This window comes from Protomyctophum bolini (assembly GCF_963924005.1).
Source record: "Protomyctophum bolini genome assembly, chromosome: 5".
Taxonomy (NCBI): domain Eukaryota; kingdom Metazoa; phylum Chordata; class Actinopteri; order Myctophiformes; family Myctophidae; genus Protomyctophum; species Protomyctophum bolini.
The window spans coordinates 33,544,708-33,566,936 of record NC_137866.1 but is presented as its reverse complement, the minus strand read 5'-3'; the positions used below and the strand labels follow the sequence as shown (position 1 = coordinate 33,566,936).

The window sequence follows — 22,229 nt, the reverse complement described above, 5'->3', positions numbered from 1 at the left end:
TCTTGACTGACATCTTGTATAATGACACATAATGACATAAAGTCATGTTCATGTTGTGAAACATGCCCCATATGCAGTGTAGACCAGTGGTTCTCAAAGTGAGGTCCGAGGACTCCAAGGGGACCATGAAGAGGTTTTGGCAGAGGATCCCCAGCTAAATGAGTAGCCGGCCCTAATATACTAAATATAGCATAAAAATCAGTTTAACCACTTGAAACGTAGGCCTACAGTATACTGTACATTAGTTAGTTGCGAGAGTGAGGTCTACTAGCCAACACCAACTCGGGATTCCTGGATCGCTGCCCTCTACAATGTCCTATCCTATAACATCAGGTTCTTGAGTTCTGCAGTGTTGTCAGCCAAGCTGTCGCGCACGTCTACATAGGTGGTAAGCTTCTTTCCCCTCCTGGCTTTGCCCTGGGTTGCCTCCCATAGCGTCATATAAATTTACATTTTCTGATGTGGTCCGTCCATGTGACACCTAGTGCCATTCGTATCATTCTTGTGTAGACTCCATCCAGGGCTTTTTCCTGTTGTACTGTGAGGGTCCATGTCTCGGCCCCATACAGCAGTACTGACTCCACAGTAGCTATGAACAGCCGCCTCTTAAGGTCTTCTCCCATATCTGATTTCCACACTCTCCTCATCCCGTGCAAGGCTTTCCAGGCAAGTGCTCTCCGAACCTTCAGATCCTGTAGGCTATTTGAGTACCAGTAAGACGCCCTGAGGGCATGAAGCGACCTCACCCTAAAGGACGAGGTCGTGCGCATGCATCCGCCTGGGTGATGGCAGACGGCAGACTGCTAGGTGAGTGCTGGCGCTTTGGCATGGTCAGATCAATATATGGAATGAATTCTGTACTGGCCATATATAGAGCGTGTCTTGAGTGTACAGGGTTTGATGAGGTCAGATCAACATGGAATGTCAGAACAGGAAGGACAGGTGTATGGGGAAGGATCAACATATGGCATGTCAGAAAAGTTCAGCTCCATATATGGATAAGGGTTTGAGGTCATATATATGCAGATCTAGGTGATGATCCAGTCTTCTCCATGTATGGTTATCCAGGGGTAGATGAGGTCAGTGTCGTGATCTTCATATGGCCATATAAGGTGGCGTGATGTGTCAGGAGGTGTGATGTCAGGAGGTGTGATGTCACAAGGCGTGACCGCATATATGTAGGCGTGATGTCACAAGGCATGACCATGTATATTTTTTATTTTATTTTATTAGATCCCCATTAGCTTACTGTGAGTCACAGCAGCTATTCTTCCGGGGTCTTAAACATATCATCATTAAAACATTTCTAACACAACAATACAACACAAAACAACTCATGATCCGTCTACTACATTTGATAGCTATAGCTCCACAGTACAATCAAATCTTCAACATTGATAAGAAAGTAAATATACATTATAATGGGATATATACAGTAGCTCATATGCATATGCATATATGGAGGTGTGGGGTGACTAACTAACTGACGGATTGGAGATGCAGGCTTTCATATAGTAAATCATATTTTTTACCCACTTTCTTCTATCCAATTTTGTCATTACCAGTATATGCCAATTAATTCCTCACACAAATGTCTGTGTTGTCACTGTATATATCCTACTGACTCACCTGAGGAGCCCTCACTGGGAGGACATCCTATACTCCTTCCGCCAAACATTCCCTGCTGACAGGATTAATGCAGTATGACCAATATCACCTGCAACCTCTTTGGGACTATTACCACTGCGCCACCCGAGCTTGCTTTTGGAACATTTTAACAACAAAAAATCTCGTATGGGTGTCCCTGGCACAAAATATGTTCTGGTTCTGCTGCTTCCGCAGCCAACATATTAATTTGTAGGTCATGAAAGACTTTGACAATCACTGGTGTAGACCAGGGATTCTGATTCTCAACCCCCCTCCTACATTGTATACTATGATGATTAAGGATTAGGAGGGTGAGTTCAGTGTTTTGAAAAGAGTATACAAAAAGAATGCCCCTCTCTACATTCTGCTCTCTTAAATTCTCATCTCCTCCGAGTCCTATTAACTTTAAACTTCTGACGTCAGTAGTTGGATTAAAAAACGGTGTGGGTGAGGAGTAGGTGAAGAGGGGGAAATAAATGAAATTAAACACCGGGAGCTGCTGAGAGGAAAATACATAAAACTGCATCACAAAGGGGGAATTTGTAGTGATCCCTGAGGAGAAATGACTTCTCTGCATTGACCCAGCAGTGGCTTGACTCAGAATGAGCACATGGGGGAGCCATTGGAGGTTAAGTGTCTTCCACAGGGGCACTTTACCAGGCGTCACAAATCCTGGAGAAGCTGGTAGGATCGAACTAGGGACTTTCTAATGCCCAGACAGTGGCACCACCTTCTCCTGAGCTACTGCCACCCACTAAACAGTGTGACCACAACACATGAGGAAGCTTAGAAGAAAGTCTACTCGTCATTATCATGACCCTCTTCTATTTAATAGAATTATATAATGAATAGGCCTCGTTGAGAGCTTAGAAACATGAACCACACCATCTGCTTACATATCCAAAACAGTAAGACCTAATTTGTTGTTGTTTTCTATATAGACAGATGTGTGACCAGTGATATAGGCCACCAGTGTTAATTTTTACAGCACATGTAGTTTTAGTAATGGTCTTTTGAATTAAAAAAAGATTAGTTAAAATGTTGAAATGTTTTAGTTTTATTTACAGTTTACTTTGTCGACAGAAATGTATTTTGGCGGGCCTTAATGGCATTGTAATGCCTGATTTTATACACTTCATGGTTGCATGCCAAAAATAGCCAATCTTCTATTTGCAGAGCTATTTTCACACCAGAGCACAACCAAACAATGAATTGTCTTTTAGTTCTACTGAATCTCTTCTCCATTTCTCCTAACATATTATTATAGTTTTTATTTGTTGAGGAAATTGTCAACATGTTTGAACAATTCATCATAACATTTAGAGACGTACAAATATACACTTCTATATAGGCAAAGAACAGGAAATCATCATAAAGGAGGTAAAAGGGGAAAAGACAACATATACAGTGAGAGTAAAAAGGGGTGGGTGAGGGATTCAGATTTAATGGGGGGCAGTTTCGAATTGCAGCCGTCCGTAGGTGCCCTTTGAGAGCGGTTTTGAGTCAAGGGATTTGCATGACTTAATGACTGTTGGTATGGGCGTTCCACATTTTGGTGGCATAGGAGTGAAAAATAGGAAACTTTCTTATTTGATGGCAAATTGAACCCTATGGTTTGAACACACAAACTGTCTCCAAGGCATGCTGGGAAGTCCTCCTGTCCAATGACACACCCTGAGTGCTATATAACCCCCAGCTGAGGGTTCTATCTGTCCCAAGAGACCATGCAGGTCCCGAGGTGCTGACGCATATACACCTTCTCTTCCCAAGGCTCAGGGGTTCTGGTGACCCACCGTGAAGCCTGTGCAGTGTGAAGGGACTCTCCTCTTCTACCTGGTTCTCTTCATGCGTTGCAGGTTCAGTGCTAGCCAGCAGTGTACTGTCCCCCCTTTTCCATATATCATGGGATTTATGATGTGTTGTACCTGCACCCATTATGGGGGTGACCAGAGGCAAGCAATGAGTATATGTTTTTCATTGACCTATAATGAAGATCCAACACAGACATTTTTGATGGGCTATTTGAACATGCCATAGATGGCTGGCTGGGTTTGTGCAGTGTTCCTGATGACGATCATGTGGGTGAGCGAGCAGGCTGTGCCCAAGGTGAAATGATGACATTGTTAGCTCTCTTGCCACTATATGATGCTGAAGGGCTATACTGTTGCTAAGCCCATATAAAGCCAGGCCCTTGGGATATCAATATCCCTTATGTCGTTTGAGTATAGGTCGGTCCAACCCTTGTGATGAACCCTTTGCCTTATCTGTGCTTTATCTCAGGGTGCAGTTGCGTTGGCGCCCGTGTGTGTGTGTGTGTGTGTGTGTGTGTGTGTGTGTGTGTGTGTGTGTGTGTGTGTGTGTGTGTGTGTGTGTGTGTGTGTGTGTGTGTGTACCATGCCCCCATGGGTTCAATTGCAAATTAAGGGCTATAGTCTGTCTAACTACATTGAAGAGAAGATTACAATATCATAATTTATTATGTTTAATTTGCTACCTCTAAAACGAGTCAGTAAATTCTTTAGACTTTATGCTACTTGCCACTGCTGCACTGCATGCAGTCCAATCATCAAGAAAATATAAGGTAACTCTCCAAGGTCCTGAAGCAATGTTTGACATGTGTTGAAACTCTGCCTATAAATGTGCTAAATTAATATTTGAAAACTATAGATTTCGCAGTGATACTTAATTGTCCTCATCAGGTTGTTTCACATTGATTCGTCCAAATAAAACAATAGTTATATTGGCTGAAAAAAAAAAGGTTAGAGAGAGCAAAGCAGTCTTTTGACCTATATGACACCCATCAATGTGAGTGGGATAAACTGGCAGGGTTGTGACAAGAGTATAACACAAAAGCTCGGCGAAATGGCGCAGAATGTGAAAGTGAACTGCAACGTCCAGAGAGAGAGAGGGGGGGGGGGCGCTGCTGGATAAGGGGGGGGGGCGGAGGTGGATGGTATAAGGGGGGTCTTGAGCTGAGCCGAGCGGTATAAGGTTCCGCCTCCTACAGAGAACATTTGGTTAAATCAGCGCGAATGTGCACGATTCTTAAAATGTACTCTAATGCAGCAGGCTTCGATTAATAATATGATATAGCGGCAGTCGCACTCACGGTTTGTCCCTCGCATAACGCCCACAACAGCACGCGCATGCACACGCACACGCGCGCACGACACACGCAGAAACGAGCAAGTGCGCACGCTGCATGCACAGAGAGGTGGTGGTGGATGGATGGATGGATGGATTGGAATTGGATGGATGCTCGCGGCTGCTATAAGACAAGATGGGATAATCATGCGAGTCTGGCTCCGGGCGTTGATGCAGCAGCTGCCGTTGCTTGGTCAGGACAGGACTGAGGGTATGGCTACTGGGTGGGTCTAGCTCAGACTGGATCTATTTGGCCTAATGTCGATGCTATCAAACCATTCCGAGAAGACGTCGTACGGGGACCGTGAAAGTATCCTATAGTTGGCGCAGTTCTTTGAAAAACCAGGGCTGCATGCAACTGAATCTTTTTTTTCCCCCTTCTTCCTTTTTTAATCGATGGAGATATAGGCTATAATATATTTCTAAATCCCATAAGGCTCTACCAAAGTCCGGAATAACTTGGAAAAGGGGACAGACTTCCACCCCTTGTATCTTTACCGATAATCTTTTGAATGGGATAGATAGAGCAACGCCGGATAAGCACACCCTCCTCTTCGGCACCTTTGCCGCGTCCAGCCCGGCGCAGGCAGCTTCGATACCAGTCTATACGGGCCGGAAACTTTGCCGTTTTTTCATCCATGGTATTTGGCGTTCGGTGAAGGCTGTTCTATAGGCTATAGCCTACTGTTTGCCTTGTGTCGAACATAGACAGTGGACTCCACTGAGTGGAGGGACGGAGGGACAGCGGGCCACCGGCTCAGCCCCTGTGCCGTTTCCACTCCACGGTGGGCAGCCTGCAAGGTGCAGCCACGGCGCCTCGATGAGCGTCTTCTCCCGGGACGGAGCGTCTGAGCAGTGCCGCGGGTAGAGGAGGGCTACAGCACGGCGGCGAGTTTGGAAGTTTTTTGATGCATATGATCACAACCACCATGATTTTTATGATTCTTGGTGCTTCAGTTGTTATGGTAAGTCAGTGTCCGTCACCTTTTTTATCTTCTTCGCCAATGAGACCGGATCCTTGCGTCCCAATTTGCCGATCACACATTTGTTAAGTAATTAAAGCTATATATAGCACATCATGTGTAGGAAACTACCTCGCAGGAGGCCTATCAATGGCATGTGGAAGTAGGTTAGCCTACCTATAATTACCTGCTGTCATAAATAAATAATCCAATTGCCTACCATTTCGATGCAAGAGTTTCCCCTTACATTCAGGCGGATTTCCCACTGCCACTCTGTTTAATTATTTTTTAAATACACACTGACCATATCATGTGCAGCTCGGTGGAATATAGCCTAGCCGATTGCTTGACATGTCCCAGCTGACTGGAATGGTTCTTTGCAGGCGATAGCCTGTTTAATGGACATGAACGCACTACTGGACCGCTTTCACAACTACATCTTACCGCATCTACGAGGGGAGGACCGCGTCTGTCATTGCAACTGTGGAAGGTAAATGCCATCAAAGCCTATATTCGGAATACACACACCGTGGGCAGCGTCAAAACCGCGCTGTTATTTTGCCCGTCAAATTATAATTGCTCAAAAGGCCTCTCGAATGTTTCGCGCGGTGTATAGCCCTGAAAATCTAACCTGATATATGCGTAACAACTATAGAAATATACTGCTTCATTGACGTCAATTTGGCGATTTTGTCCGTGCTGTGTGCTTATGACGGACAGTTTATTTATAGATTGTGTCGGTGTTTGGGGCTATACTATAGGACCCACTATAGACTGCTATACTCGGATTTAGATTTTGCTGCATGCGAAGGTGTGTTGGATGGAGCCATAAATAGGTAATGAATTATTGTGTATAAGAGGCCATTCTAAAACAATGTGATCATCAAGTGCGTTTTGTTTCAAACAAAAGCACTTGTCGAGTCGAAAACATATATCATTAGATATAGAAATCATGTGGCTTTTAAAGATCAACTACTATACCTGCAGCCGTTTGTTCTGTCTGATAATGCAAAATTGGACAATGAGAAGTCTTCTCATTTGACAGACTAGTGTTTGAAGTGAGAGGAAAACAGCAGCATATGGCCTGTTCATCAAAATCTTCAAATGAAATTCTCCAGCCAACACAGATTTGAAAGATCTGCTGTATAGGCTATATGTCCTATGTCCCATAGCCATATTACACATCATGTGTAATTAGCCTACTATAGATGCAGACACATCAAGGTGTTTTTATCTCCCCCCTTATTAATGAGTTAAGTTCTCTCTGTCTCTTTCTGCATTGCCCAAGGGTGTATTCATGCTAGAATTAAATAGGATCCAATAGGTCCACATGCAGTCACTGTGCACCTTCTGTATACCGTGGCACCTCTTGTGATAATATCTGAATGCCACAGGCTGTAATAAGCTGTTACAATGGCACTGTCACGGTATATTAGTGCCTAATACTAAATATGAATATGGTAGTTTAATCCTAATCAATTACAGATCAGCTGTAGATATTATCTTCAGGCTACTGTCTAAAAGACACTGAACTCTACCATGTTTTAGAGGCTGTGGATGTGAAAATGGGTCATGCTGGTATATTATAGACTATATAAATGCAGGGATGCAACCTGTGGAATGGCCTCTGTTCCAAGTTCAGAAGGTTTAGGGTGACCTCAGACCTGTTGGTGGTTGAGACCCGAGTGGTTATAGGGCACATATGGGCTCAAATGCCTGACAGCGAGTTCCCAGTTAGTTTCCTGACCAGTAACTAAGTATAGTTACTCAAGTACAGTACTGTACTTAATTACAATTTGTACTTTACTTGAGTATTTCTAATTTCCAATACTTTTACTTCTACTCCACTACATTTATTTGAAAACTTAATTAGCTAGTTGTAGATTTGGATTAACATAAAAAACATATAACCACTTCAGCCCTATATACATTTCAGCCATTTGAAAAAAATACTTTTGTACTTTTAACCAAGTACATTTTGAATTCCAGACTTTTATTTGTAACGGAGTATATTTCTATATTGCAGTATTGATATTTTTATTCAATGTGAGTACTTTTTCCACCACTGTTCCTGACCAGCCAGACCAATTCCTGCATGTTTTGCATAAAAATCACACCTGTGTGAAGTGAGGGGCGCTAATATATTAAAGTCTAAGTCATGTTGCTATGATTAGGTGATGTAATGATGATGTAAAACAAACTATGTCAAAACAAACATTAAATTATCTATATTGTTAATGGGATTTAATGTTTGTGTTATAGGGACAAAACAAACATTAATTTCTCTTCATTGTCAATAGCGTTATTAAAACAAACATTGAACTAAAAACAAACCTTAAACCTGTATATAGGAGGAGCTATAGCTCCCCTCAAAAATGTGGTTTAGCTAAAATACCAATGTTATTTAAGCCAAAGAGTGTACAAATGGAACCAAGTACAGACTGAGGGTCTACTTGGTTCCATGCAACACTAAGGATTTTACTGTGTACTGACACAGAAGGGAGTTGCACAGTGACACCGGTATGTTTAGACAAGAAGTGTGCCAATGTGAGTTAATGCATTAATAAAGGCTGCATGTTATCTTGGTCATTTTATTATTACAGCCAACCAATTACACTCTTTTTTTTTAAAATTAAACCCGATTTCTTGATCAACATGAAGTGATATGAGCTGCAATGAATCATTAAATTAAATAACTACACCACAGCTTATTGATTTTGATCTTTTGATGAATAATATATTCTGTATTAAAATACAGAGTGACCCACAAAGAAAGACCAAATCCAGATCTCTTATCTTAGCTGTTAAGGTTGCTATTGGCACGTTGCCTCACACATTCCCGAATCAGCATTGGTCATTGGTTTTTGTGCCAGCATAAATATTCAGCACCTTTTTCTCTGAGTTAATTAATCAATTTGTAACTCGGACACAGAGAATGCACAAATGTTCCACGTGTGCATTCTCTGAGTTAAATTGACACAGGATTGTCCACTGAGCTGGGGAACTGTTTGTATAGCCTTGACTACATGACATGTCGAGGCGTCCATGTCCATCATTGCACACTTAATTAGACTTGAGGATAAATCCTGTGTCATTTCCTTTGGCAGCCACTGTGCTTTGTTTTGTTGTAGCTCAGTCAGGAGTGGAAGTCTAGTTTTACGTCCATGTGGCACAGAGCATGCACGAGCAAGTAGTACATATGGGGTGCTGCTATGTTGCCATCTCTTTTTGGAAATTGTGCAAAATATGTCGGTGTGTACTGTGTGTGCATGATGTGTGTGTGTGTGTGTGTGTGTGTGTGTGTGTGTGTGTGTGTGTGTGTGTGTGTGTGGTGGGGATCGAGGCAGAGTGTTGGCAGCGGACTTGTCCTAGGGTTGCCAATTAACAGTTTGACCACCATCCCCAGTTATAATCTCACTTCAGGGCCTGTGTTACATGTCGTGATTGTTGTCCCTTGTCACTGCCCTGTCACTCCAGTAAATAAAAGCTGAAAATAATGAACCCCTTTATACACCCCAGCTTCGTCAGTAATGAGCCCTCACGACAAGCTGGTATATTGAATTGTTTTTACTTAAAAAAGGGGGGGAATGCACTGCACATTTCTGAGTGTCAGACCCTTTGGTCCATTATTACACTCTTACACTTAAACCCTCTATACTTAGTAAACTGGACAGGAGCGTCTGTACTTTGTGTGCTGTTTTTACACTCTACAGTCTACACCAAAATTCGTCACCAAAAAGAGCTGATTGAGTTGCATTGTAAGTATAACCGCTCCTATCCAGCAGAATAACAAACGCTCCAACTGATATCTCGAGGTTGTTTATTTCCCCAAGACAACATGAAAAACTGCAACACAAAACATAACAATATCCTTTTAAACACATTGAAACATGAAATATGAATGTCCTTGTTGTCAGTCAATCATGATGTCCGTATTATATATAAAAAAACACAATGAGATGTACACAAACAATTAAATGATCGACAGAATTACAACACTTTTTACAAACAAAGAAAACAACAACATTTAACATACCGTGTGCGCCTTCTGCAGATTATTTTAGGAGAGCTACTTTATCTTCTATTATATTCTTTATTTAAGGACACTCTTTGGGAAGAGCTCCTTGCACCACTGAAACTCAGCTTGTTCTGACTGAGTTCAGCTCACACAGGTGCAATCAATGCTGCCTCACTCTAATCACAGGGCTCTGCTCCTGCATGTCCTTCTAGGTCATAATGGACAGCAATAAAAGACCAGGCACCACACACAGCATGCAAATACAATATGTACCCAAATAAACATACATATAATGTTCACATATTATACATTTTCAGAAAGGTAAGCAATAAAATAGAATATTTTAACTATAACTAAAGTGCAACTACAACCATCCTCACCACCCTGTTGTTACATTGACACTAATAATTTTCACTTGGTCTATTCATCATCTGCTCCAAGCAGTTTTGTCATTTAGTAAGTATTGGCAGACCTTACATCAGAAGACAGGCCCGGAGGATTTAATGACATCAATCCAGGATGTAGCTGTCTTTATTCATTTGCTCCAGTCAGTGCTTGCAATAGTGCATCACCGTGGTTACATCTGTCAGACTGTCACTGAGAACTAATTAAGAGACACGGAAGTGCTTTGTTTTACTGTAGAAATGGGATCTTGTACTTTCTAGGCTTGGAAGCACGGCTTTCCTCAATGAGGTGACTTATTTACTCAGTCAAAATATACTACACTTGTGGTCAAATATGACTCAACTACAAGTGACAATGTGTACTTTAGTTGAAGTACATGCTTTTATAAGATCCCCCCCAAAAATTCTAAGATTTTCCCCAACATTTAAAAGAAATATCATACATTGTGAGCTTGTGGATCTTCTATTTCCACTATTTGAAAGGAGCACATCATCCATTTTCAAACTAATTGGTCCTCATGCTCATTATAAGATGCTACAATTCCCATCTACTCACTCTGTGTCTCATTGGTGGGCTATGGACAGTTCAGAAACCTGCCTATCAATGACATCAAAGCAAAGCTAATAGAAACAACAGCCTCCCTCTTCCTGGACAGTAACATGTGAAATAGAAGCCATTGGTCTTGCATTAAGAAAAAAATACAAGTTTAAAATCTTTCTTGAAATGACCAAACCTGCCTATCGTCGATGATGTACTGGTAGGTTTCTGAACTGTCCACATGCCTCCTCCAGGTGGAGACTGACAGAATGAGTAGACAGAAATGGTGCCATCTTATAATAGCTTTAGTAATGACCAATTTTATAAAGATAGGGTGAAGTGGTCCTCAAGTAATTGTATTATGGTGGCGTACAAAAAAAAGGAAATACAATATAATGTAAATCTTGTAAATTAGCTATTTTCACTTAAATCATATAATCAAGGCAAAAGTTTTAAATAACCGTGATATTGATTTGAAATCATATCGGCCAGCCCTAATAATAGGTTTGGAAGCATCGCTTTCCTCAATGAGGGTACTCATTATGTGTTTTGTCATAACCACTTAACCCTATGCATCTCTATTATGGTGACATTCGCAAGCAGATTACGATGTAGATTGGCTGCTGTCTGTTCATTCGTTTGATTTGATGGGGGGTAGAACGGATCAAGTACAGAGATTTTTCCTAAGTAAAGAGGAGGTTAACAGTGTTTCAAAGAAGATACATGACATAGTATGTGTGAACCCAGTCTACGCAGTTCCCTTGGAGCCTTTGCAAGATAACCAAACACTTAATTAATTTGGTTAACTCAAGGCATCGTTCGATTTGAATTAGGCTGAACATGGAAGTACGGAATGAATAAGAAATACTGTATATTTGCTTTGTATTAGCCTACTTGGTGCACTCAAATTAGCAACACAGAAGTCATCAAGAAATGCAGTCACTGCTGAATAATGTAACAAGATGAACAGTAATGGTATGAGTCAATGGTCAACACAGCAAGGGATAAGCGGTATTGGAAAACACACCAGTGTTCGTTTGTCCGATTCCTCCTCTTTGTCCAGGAATATGAAAATACAGATTGTTGCAGCTGTTTAGTGAGGAACAGACGTAGAGAAACCCTTATGAAATGAGTTGTCAGTAAGCCATGAAGGGATGAAAAAATGGATGCAAAACTACTGCATACTCTGTATGTCTGTATAGTAGGCCTATGTAATATTGTAATGTATGTAGCCTAGGCCCTACAGTATATGGATTGGCAACAGGATAGGTGGTCTCTAGGGACATCTGGGCACCTCAATGTAAAACTGTCTATTTTGTCCATAATGTTAAAAGAAAATAATATTTAAAGTAAAGTATACATGATTAGAACATGCTTAAGCATTTGACAATTAAGGTCTAATATTTCTACAATTGCTACAAATAGCGACAAAACCTCTATATCATCTCATTTTGGGGCATAAACAAGAAGTTGAAAGATACATTTAAGTCTGATAATGATGAACAGTGCTCACTGTTCACATTATGTAGGCCTATACTTTACATTACTTAAGGCCATTTTTTCAAATATATATATTTTAAACATTTTGGACAAAATAGACAATTCCAATCTAATCTAGGTGCCCAGATGTCCCTAGTGCCCACCTATCTGTATATCACTCTGTCCACCACAGGAGGCTGAAAGCACAGCTCAACTATGCACACTTCATCGTTTGTTAGTCGTTGTATGCATGCAATGAGTGCAGGGTAAATTGGGTTGCTCATGAACATCCTCTTGAACTCCAATTAGTTTTCTTACGAAGCAAGGCAGATTTCTGTTATGATGACAAAATACAGTCTTATTGAATCACTAATATATTGTACCCCCGGGACAATGTTGAGTTATCCTGACAAAACTTGTGCCATTGAGACAAAAACTATATTTCAACTTTTTAATTTATCTGCCTAACATCTTTATCTGGCTGCTCTATAGGCATCATGTCCACTATGTTATCCTAACGTCTTTATCTGGCTGCTCTATAGGCATCATGTCCACTATGTTATCCTAACGTCTTTATCTGGCTGTCCTATAGGCATCATGTCCACTATGTTATCCTAACGTCTTTATCTGGCTGTCCTATAGGCATCATGTCCACTATGTTATCCTAACGTCTTTATCTGGCTGTCTTATAGGCATCATGTCCACTATGTTATCCTAACGTCTTTATCTGGCTGTCCTATAGGCATCATGTCCACTATGTTATCCTAACATCTTTATCTGGCTGCTCTATAGGCATCATGTCCACTATGTTATCCTAACGTCTTTATCTGGCTGTCCTATAGGCATCATGTCCACTATGTTATCCTAACGTCTTTATCTGGCTGTCATATACTGTAGGCATCATGTCCACTATGTTATCCTAACGTCTTTATCTGGCTGTCCTATAGGCATCATGTCCACTATGTTATCCTAACGTCTTTATCTGGCTGTCATATAGGCATCATGTCCACTATGTTATCCTAACGTCTTTATCTGGCTGTCCTATAGGCATCATGTCCACTATGTTATCCTAACGTCTTTATCTGGCTGTCCTATAGGCATCATGTCCACTATGTTATCCTAACGTCTTTATCTGGCTGTCCTATAGGCATCATGTCCACTATGTTATCCTAACGTCTTTATCTGGCTGTCCTATAGGCTTCATGTCCACTATGTTATCCTAACGTCTTTATCTGGCTGTCCTATAGGCATCATGTCCACTATGTTATCCTAACGTCTTTATCTGGCTGTCCTATAGGCATCATGTCCACTATGTTATCCTAACGTCTTTATCTGGCTGTCCTATAGGCATCATGTCCACTATGTTATCCCGTATGATGGGGACCATTCCTTGGTGGATTCGTCAGAGAATTACTTTGTGAGCGACAGCGTGACAAAGCAAGAGATGGACCTGATGCTGGGCCTTCTGTTGGGCTTCTGCATCAGCTGGCTCCTGCTGTGGCTGGACGGCGTCCTACACTGTGCTGTCAGGGCCTGGAGGGCTAGCCGATACTACGGTAAGTCACCCTGGACGGGAAAAGCCTCATTTATACTAAGTCGGATGACCATGCCACTTGACAAAAAAAGAACTGATTTTCAACTGAAAAGAAGAAAAAGAAGAAAAAACGCGGCTGAAAAACCCATTGCATTACCCCAAAACCATTCCAATTGAAAATCTGTTATTTTCATTTCATCGCGTGACACAAAGTATGAGTCCTTAGCCAGCTGGCAAGCATTACACTTCTGCAAAAATGAAGAAGCTCATAGACAAAGTGAAGCAGAGCTAATAGATGAACACATGCATCTTTCCGTAATGATCTGTTCATTTTAGCATAGCACATCATAGCCATTTATCAGTCACCTGCCCCAGAGACTGAGCAGGTGAGAGTGGATGCCCTTCAAGCATCTGTGGTCAGCTGATGTGAAAATAAACTGGCACTTGAAATCTATTCTTGACAGACATGCTTTGGAATTAAAGGTGATGTTTTGATGCCTTAAAGCTAAGACTTTCCGAAATGATAAATGAACGTGTGTAGTATACGACAAGACATGTCAAAACGAAGGGTGATTGTTTTGAGTGTGAGATAGTTTCCCATCTGTCCACTTAAATATATGGACACTTATATGTCAATATATTTTTCAAGGGATTGACTACAAAAAGTTGACGAGAGGTGCTGAGGTGTCAATGGATGGCTAAATGATTAAAAACGGTAGGAAAGGGTCAGTAATTTGTATCGAGTGACTCACAGCTATTTGAAATGACTTGAAAGCTAGGTCTTGTGTGGTAGTACTGGGAAGTATATTAAGTTCTCCAATATGATAGAAATATTTTAGCTATGATAAGAATCAATATCAAGGCAGTCAATGAAGATATTATGTTCAACAATCAAGTCACAACAATATGTCTCCTCTACTGTATCTCTCCATCAATATCTCGTAAACCTTTGTGAGTCAGAGGTCTCGTTGCAGTAAGTAAAAGCATAAAAGATGGAGGCACTCGTTAAAATGTATTATTAAACTAGATTACAGAAAACATGACTATACTGAGATCAACACGTTCACACATCCAACACTTCCTTTGAATTGCCCATAACCAGGTGGTAGATTGGATTCACACGCATGCGGAAGCAACGGACGGACGCACACACGCACGCACACACACACACACACACACACACACACACACACACACACACACACACACACACACACACACACACACACACACACACACACACACGTATAACATTGCATAAACATCAACCTTGCCAAAAAACCCAGGAGGTGGCAGAGCTCTTGTGAGTGACCTTCCTCCTTCCCTTGGCCCATTTTCCACTCGTCTCACCTCACCTTTTTTGGCCTCCGCTTACAGTGACCTCATAGAATATCACAGCCAAAACATCCAAACTGTGCCTATGTGCCATGATTCATAGGCCTACTACTGTAGTCATATAGATATGGTAGAACACGATCAATTTCCAAAATGTTGTTTTTTGTCTATTTATTTATTTTTGAGGTTGGGGGACGTTTACAGGTCTCACTGAATATTTGGCCGAACCAAATATTTGTCAAATGACTGGATCCTTTTCAGTTTCTTCTTGGCTGTGTTGTCAAGTCAAGGTCTCATAATGCTCACTACTTCGGGAGCATTATGCCCATTCCTTGTATTAATATGAAGTTCCGGGGGCCGCCCGGGTGGCACACCGGCAAAGTAATACTTGCCTACCACTGTGGAGATTGGGGTTCGATTCCTCCGTGGTGCCTCCTCTGGCTTGGCCGGGTGCTCCACTGAAAACAACTGTCTTTATTTGCAGGTGGCACCTGGGAGGCATAGCATGTTCCTCCGCACATGTTACACTCTCCTGGTGAAACTCCTCACTATCAGGTGAAAATATTTAGCCCGTCAGTCATGCAGCAGCTTTCACCCCCACGGTCAATATAGCTAGCAAAACACTCAAGTGAAGAAAATGTCTTCCTATAAAAAAGAAACCTGCTTACAGTAGAGTGCAAATCTCCACCAGGAAGCATGCACTAATAATAATAATAATAATAATAGCAATAGCAATATGCAGTCACATTTCTACCTACTGCACTGCCATGAAAGAGTCGCTTGGCACCAATTGTACATGTATAGTCTCTATTGCAATCTTCCTGGGATGTCACAATCGCATCTAAACATGTTATCTTCAAATCCAGCATGCTTGTTTAGCAACTCTTCATGTCTGTGATTTTAAGACAGTGCTGTATTAGGCTATTTTAGTTTTGGTGCACACCATACATAAGCTTGTGTCAGCGAACATTGTCTATTTCCAGTATATCTCACAAGCTGGAGTGATGGGAGCAGTGTAATTGGCTAGCCTGGTGGGACCCTTATCCACAATTGCTCTGCCATTATAAATAAAATAAATGACATAGTTGTCGGCATGCACAAGATATATGACATTGATCGGCACAGTAGAATGTGAGACAGTGGAAAGACAGACAGACAGACAGATGTGCACGCAGACCCACACCCACAGTGCCGAATCTCCTGGTGGAGATAATGACAGAGATCTCCAGCCTGGTCCTCAGAAAGGAGCTTGATGGATTATGGCTTAAATGAGATTCATGGTAATAGGGTATATTTCCATAATGGCAACCTACCATATTTGTTTTTTCCCCTCTTTTATAATTATGACCATTTCAAACCAATCGAGGGACAATGACGTTGATGATCATGATGATCAGGCAGTGAAAGTTGCTGCATAATCGTGACTTTTAAATAATAGTAATAGTTATAATAATAATTACATGTTGTCAAAGTACAATGTACCCCTATACTCTGATTGCCCTCGCCCGTACATTTTGGCCTCCATGATGCCTCTGTCACCTCTTGTCCTGAAAAGACTAATGAAGGGAGAAAAAAACATATCCACGATAACGAGTCCTGGAGACGCGGTGACGCAGAAAACGTTCATTGTTAGCAACATTGTCCAGCAATGTGTATGCAGTTGTATAGTCGTCGAGTATGAAAACACTGACTATATGCTTTCAAAGCCAAAAAGAAAAGAGGACGAGAAAAGAGGAAGCACAAATGGAATCATGGGAGAATGCGCTGTGTCTAGACCAGACGCAACCCGGTGAGACAGTGGAGCGCACAGAGGACACGTGTCTGTTCATTGGTGAGATACTCCCGTCACCTGTCTCTCTCTCTGTGTGTGATTGTCTGAGACCTAATTTCCCTATTCAACGTCTCCTCCTTTCTCCAATAAGGATGTCCTCACTCTTAGACGGGGTAATATCACATTACACCCACTATCACATTTCTGCTCTGTGGTATTCTGTGTCAAAACAGGCCTATGTTAGAGTTATTTATTGTAGTATTTGTATTGATTTTCCATTGTACAATCACAACAATGCACAAGACGTACACTACTCCAAAATAAGATAAACGTATAAACATGAAAACTGATCATTGCTGGACATTGCAAACCGTGGGTGAAATTTACAAGTGTAAATGGGTGGAGAGTTTCTATTTGGTAGCTACATTAATTGAGCCCTATTTTATACTTTGGCTATTCAGAAATAGACGATTTAGAAACGTTATGTGAGCTTGTAGATTGGCCATTTATTTTTTAATCAGGCTTGAAAAAGTTTAGAACATTTTATAAAATAATACATTTTCAATTATTAATTTCAAAATATGGGCACCAGGATTCAAGTGGGTAATGGAAAGGAACTCAATCTCAAAATAGGACAAAAATGGTTGCTGCGACTTTCTGTAATTCTGCATGGAACCACAGGATGAGTATTTAAGGCTTAAGCTGTTACCCCAGTGCTTGTGAGCTGGTGGCATAACTTTCTTCCAACTAAAGTGCATGAGATGTCTAGACAAGTAAAGCAGAGAATACTATAGCTTCTGCCTGCATGGTGATTGGTGATTAGTTATCAGTGTGTCCTTCGGGACTACACCAAAGACTGCAGTCAGTCAGTTAGGATCAATAACCACGAGTAAGACGCGCAAACGCGGGAAGCGAACGCAGATCGTAAATTGCAATAACAATTCACCATGACTCAGCCATAACCATATAAGGAGTCCCCAAAGCAGCTATACGTCCAAATATGGAGTGTGTTGCATCAATGACAAACAAATCACTCAGCTCCATATATGGGCACAAAGGGGGGACGGACACACGGACACACACACAGACATGATCTGCTAGGTCTCATAGTAAGTGCTCACAACGTTCGCAATAATGCACACACAGTACCAGTACTATGACAAAATATTAGAATGCACCTGTCCAAAAATGGGGCCAAACCAAAACAAAGCGGGGTCTCACAACTTTTGATTTTTGAATGCTCCAAAGTTTTATTTGCGACTAATTGCAGATCTGCCGTTTGTCGCTAATAAAACTTTGAAGCATTCAAAAGTGAGTTGCGAGCCCCTGCTTTGTTTTCATGTTTCCGTTCATACAGTTTGGCTCAGCTCTGCACCAAGAAACAGAGGATGTGCGTTATCTTTTCTTTGAATGCCAGACAAAACCAAAACATGATGCGACAGGGCTTGGTTATCGACAGCACGTGATACAAGTCGTATGTATACCAGGGTAGAGTTTAACCACCTTATATGTAACCTAGATGTACAGATGTAACCTATGCAGAACATTAAACGGGAATGGTTTGCTTTCTTTCGTTCTTTTTATTTTTCCTGGGCCCTATTTTTGGACCATTTACAAATAATGGTTATTGTGAAAAATACACCAGTCAAAATGAATATAAAAAAACCTGAAATTAATCGTTAAGTGGGTGTGTGATGGGGAGGAGACCCTCTGAATATTGCCATATAATACAGACCCGATTCTTAGCTTTAAGGATAATGCTAAAATAGCTTCATATTCGGAACTCCACTGAAAAAAATCGGAGACAACAGTAGCAAGTGGCGACGTTTCACCAGCAATATGAAATATACATTTGCAAATTATTTCAATCAAGGCCTCAGTACATTGGAATCCGGGAGCGTGACCAATTTGTTGGGTCTAAACCAAACTCTAGCCATATTGTTGGGTAGAAATAAAAGGCTTTTGTGATGAATGAAGCAATGCCATTGCTACGTCCTATGCAACCCCCCCCCCCCCCCAGAAGCAGCTATAGGCTTCTTTTGTGCTGGACCCATTGTGCAAGGGAGGGAATGCCCACTGCGTTGGTAGTGACGTAGAAGTGTGGTTCGAGTCGTTTAGCCTCCCAGAGACGGGGAGTGAAGGTGAGGCTAGCGGAGACGGAAGGGAGGAGGGTGGAGATGCTGTCACATAGCCCAACCCCCACCTAGACGCACATACACATATACAAGCTCTTTCCTCCAGAACTATAAATAGAATGAGAGAGCAGCTGGAATGGCGGGTGAGGGAGAAACACACACACACATGCACGCGCGCGCGCACGCGTATCGTTGCTGTTGGGCAGAACCTTGTCTCCATTTTCATCTTTTTGTTTAAAAATAATAATTCATGCTCTATTTTATACTCACATGACATGATGCGATGCATTGTGAGCTTGTATTTCTTCTGTTATTTCCAGTATTTACAGAAGTTGAACGTGTTTTTGCTAATAATGACATGCCCCAAATAGGAACACCAGGTTGAAGGTGTAAGATTGTGGGTTTTTATAAATATTTAACGAATAAATAACAGGAGCTTGTGACTAAATAGCTGGATTCATTTGAACGCAGTATCTCTTTTTCTCTATTTCCTGAAAAGCAATGGTGTGGGAATAGACAAGGTTTCCACCTGACAGTGGCGATATACACACGTGCCGCATTGAGGTGAACATTGATTTCCACCCCCCCCCCTCTTTCCTAATTTCATCTATAGCTCTCTCTCCTCCTTCCCGTTCAGTTATTGAACATCCTCCAAGCAGTTTCCTTTCCTCGTGCATCCTTTCCGATTTGCTGGTGTACTTTCTCCATTATTGTGGAATTCACCACGAATGCATGAGCTTATTGCGTCGGTGCACTACACTGGCGTCGCCTTTGTCAAACGAGTGAAAGGGGGAGGCAATGCAATGATATAAATAAAGAAAATGATGACTTGGCGTTCGACATCCCCTCCCCCAACCGCCTATTGAAAATCTTGCCGGGTGTACCTTGCCCCCCCCCCCCCCCCCCTTTTGTGCATTACATTATCATTTTTATTTCTCATGCGGAGTGCAGACCCCATCTCCTCATCCTTTTATTGAAATGAGAGGAACCCGTCTCGTGCTTTCGTTTCCTTTGGATACCCTTCAGAGCAGTCCTTGTGGATTGCATACCCATTCAAGGCTATAAATAACTCACTCACTCATCCCCCCCCCCACCCTCCCTCCCCTCCCCTCCCCCAATCTGGCTACCGAGTGTTGCTGTCTGGGGCTCTCCCCCATTTCTACCCAGTCTCCAGTGGTCCTTGCCTCGCTTTAAAGCTCTGGCTTGGACTTACAAGCTCAAATCTAGCTCCGCCATTCCTGTTCTCGCAAACCCGAACGTCTGTTTCCTCAACCATGACAAAAAAAGATGAATCCCAGTTCATCCCAGTGCACAGCGGGTCAGGCTCCCCATCACAGAGCTTGGAACACAGATACACGCATCGTCAGGGCTGAGTTATGGCGGTTGTTCAAATACGGAGCGCGACGTTTGGCAAGTGAGCAGCATGGGCTATTGCACTCTAAAAAATGGGGACTGGTTTGTGTCAATTGAATTTTATTTTATGCAATGCCAATTTCAGTCTTTAGAGGGAAGGGAGACTCAGCCAAGGCACCTGCTCATGTGCAACATACAAAACATGAATGTAGTCGTGAATCAAAGACATTTCATGCACTTAAGATATTCCTTTCTCTCTTGTTCATCCAATCACATACTGTCTCATTCCTGTGGCCCTGTAAAATGCTCACACCTCTACTTTACACAATTCGAGCTTATTAAAGATAGTTGTTTAACAAAAAAAACGCATAACATACAGTATTACGAACCAGCTTTCCAAACCCTAGGGGCCCCTAGGGGCCATGTTTTACAGTGGTTTTAAATCAGGCGTTGTAAAGCTCTCTTGGCAGTTCCAAACACAATGGCCTCATGTGGCTGTAAGCCCTAACATATAAGAATATAGTGACATAGTCGCTGACTGCAAACAAACAAGCACTGTTGCTATGAAAAAAACGAATGGTGAATATTGTAAACAGACTATTGGCACAGTAATACGTACGGATACATGCAGTATACAGCATTAAGAATGATTTCAAACACGGCTCAACCAATAATAAGAAATAACCAGAACTATCAATTTTATAATATTCAATCGAGGATGACACAAGACACATGCTGTGTGTGATCTCATTTTTGAGGGGCGATCTCAGCTTTTAGTGTGCGTGTACACTGTATACACAAACATTAAATGCCCTTGATAATGAATGGCCAGTTTTACATCATTGTCCCAATAAACATTAAATGACATTGATAATGAATGGCCAGGTTTGAGTGTTTGTGTAAACACAAACATTAAAAGCCGGACATCTCATATTGGCCGGAATGAGATGATGTATTATGATGTTTGATAATAAGAGCGTCCCTCACTTCACACAGTTGAGATTTTTATACAGTGACAGTGGTAGGCACACAGTAAGATTTGTGTTAATTTTTAAGTGTACAAATATAACAAAGGGTCCATTTGGCTACATACGTCTGTACAATGAAGATTTACTGTGCATCTATTGCAGTGGCAGATGTGTTTTTCACTCAGTTGCCCTGTGCTTGAAAATAGGACAAAATGTTTTTTGGGAAACGCCTTGTGCGTTTGTTATGCTGATTTTGTGATAGACGCTGGCGCAACCGGCCGGGAGCTGAGAAGGACCCAGATCTGGGCCGATCTAGTTTATGATCCTCACCCCTCTGACCTTGTCCTGCTTCTCTTGTGTTTTTCCTGTCCCAGACACCCCATCCTGGTCGTGGCTGCCCCAGTTCTGCAACCTGCGGGATCTGCGTCGCCGCGCGCAGCTCCGACAGCTGGAAGACTCCACCGGCAACATGGTGCACATCAAGCAGAAGCTCTACCACAACGGTCACCCTAGCCCTCGTCACCTCTGACTCTGAAAACTAGAACCACCCCAACACCAAACCCCCACCCCCCTTGTACCGGTCTTGATACCCCAAACTGCCCCATGGCCAACTGCTGCCTCAGAGACCCTGAAAAACTGCCCTCCCACCATTATGAACACGGCCCCTCCAAAAGCCCACCCTCGGCGACAGGGCTTTCTTACGACAAAACACGGCGCTTGTCGGCATCCAAACAGCCCCGAAAATCCAAATGGAAGATTATTGTTGCCACTGAAATCTTGTCTTATGTCCATGTCCACTATTGTGGGAGGAGGGGTGGGGGGGAAAACAACATTTTTAAGGGTGTTTTTTCTGTATCGAGACATTTTCTGTGTTCATTGTTAAACTTGGCATGCTTTTAGAACAGGGTAATATGTGGGCAGTGTACGGAACAGGGAGGTAA

General features: G+C 42.1%; 1 protein-coding gene across 1 annotated transcript; it reads left to right on the top strand.

Annotated features, from left to right (window-relative positions):
- Positions 1-5,687: 5,687 nt before the first annotated feature.
- Positions 5,688-21,817, top strand: tmem240a (transmembrane protein 240a; the record flags this gene model as incomplete). Its single annotated transcript, XM_080763152.1, has 4 exons — positions 5,688-5,756; positions 6,137-6,243; positions 13,540-13,748; positions 21,663-21,817. The coding sequence occupies exons 1-4, from the start codon at positions 5,700-5,702 to the stop codon at positions 21,815-21,817; spliced, it is 528 nt and encodes a 175-aa protein (XP_080619278.1). The 5' UTR covers positions 5,688-5,699.
- Between the last annotated feature and the right edge of the window lie 412 nt (positions 21,818-22,229).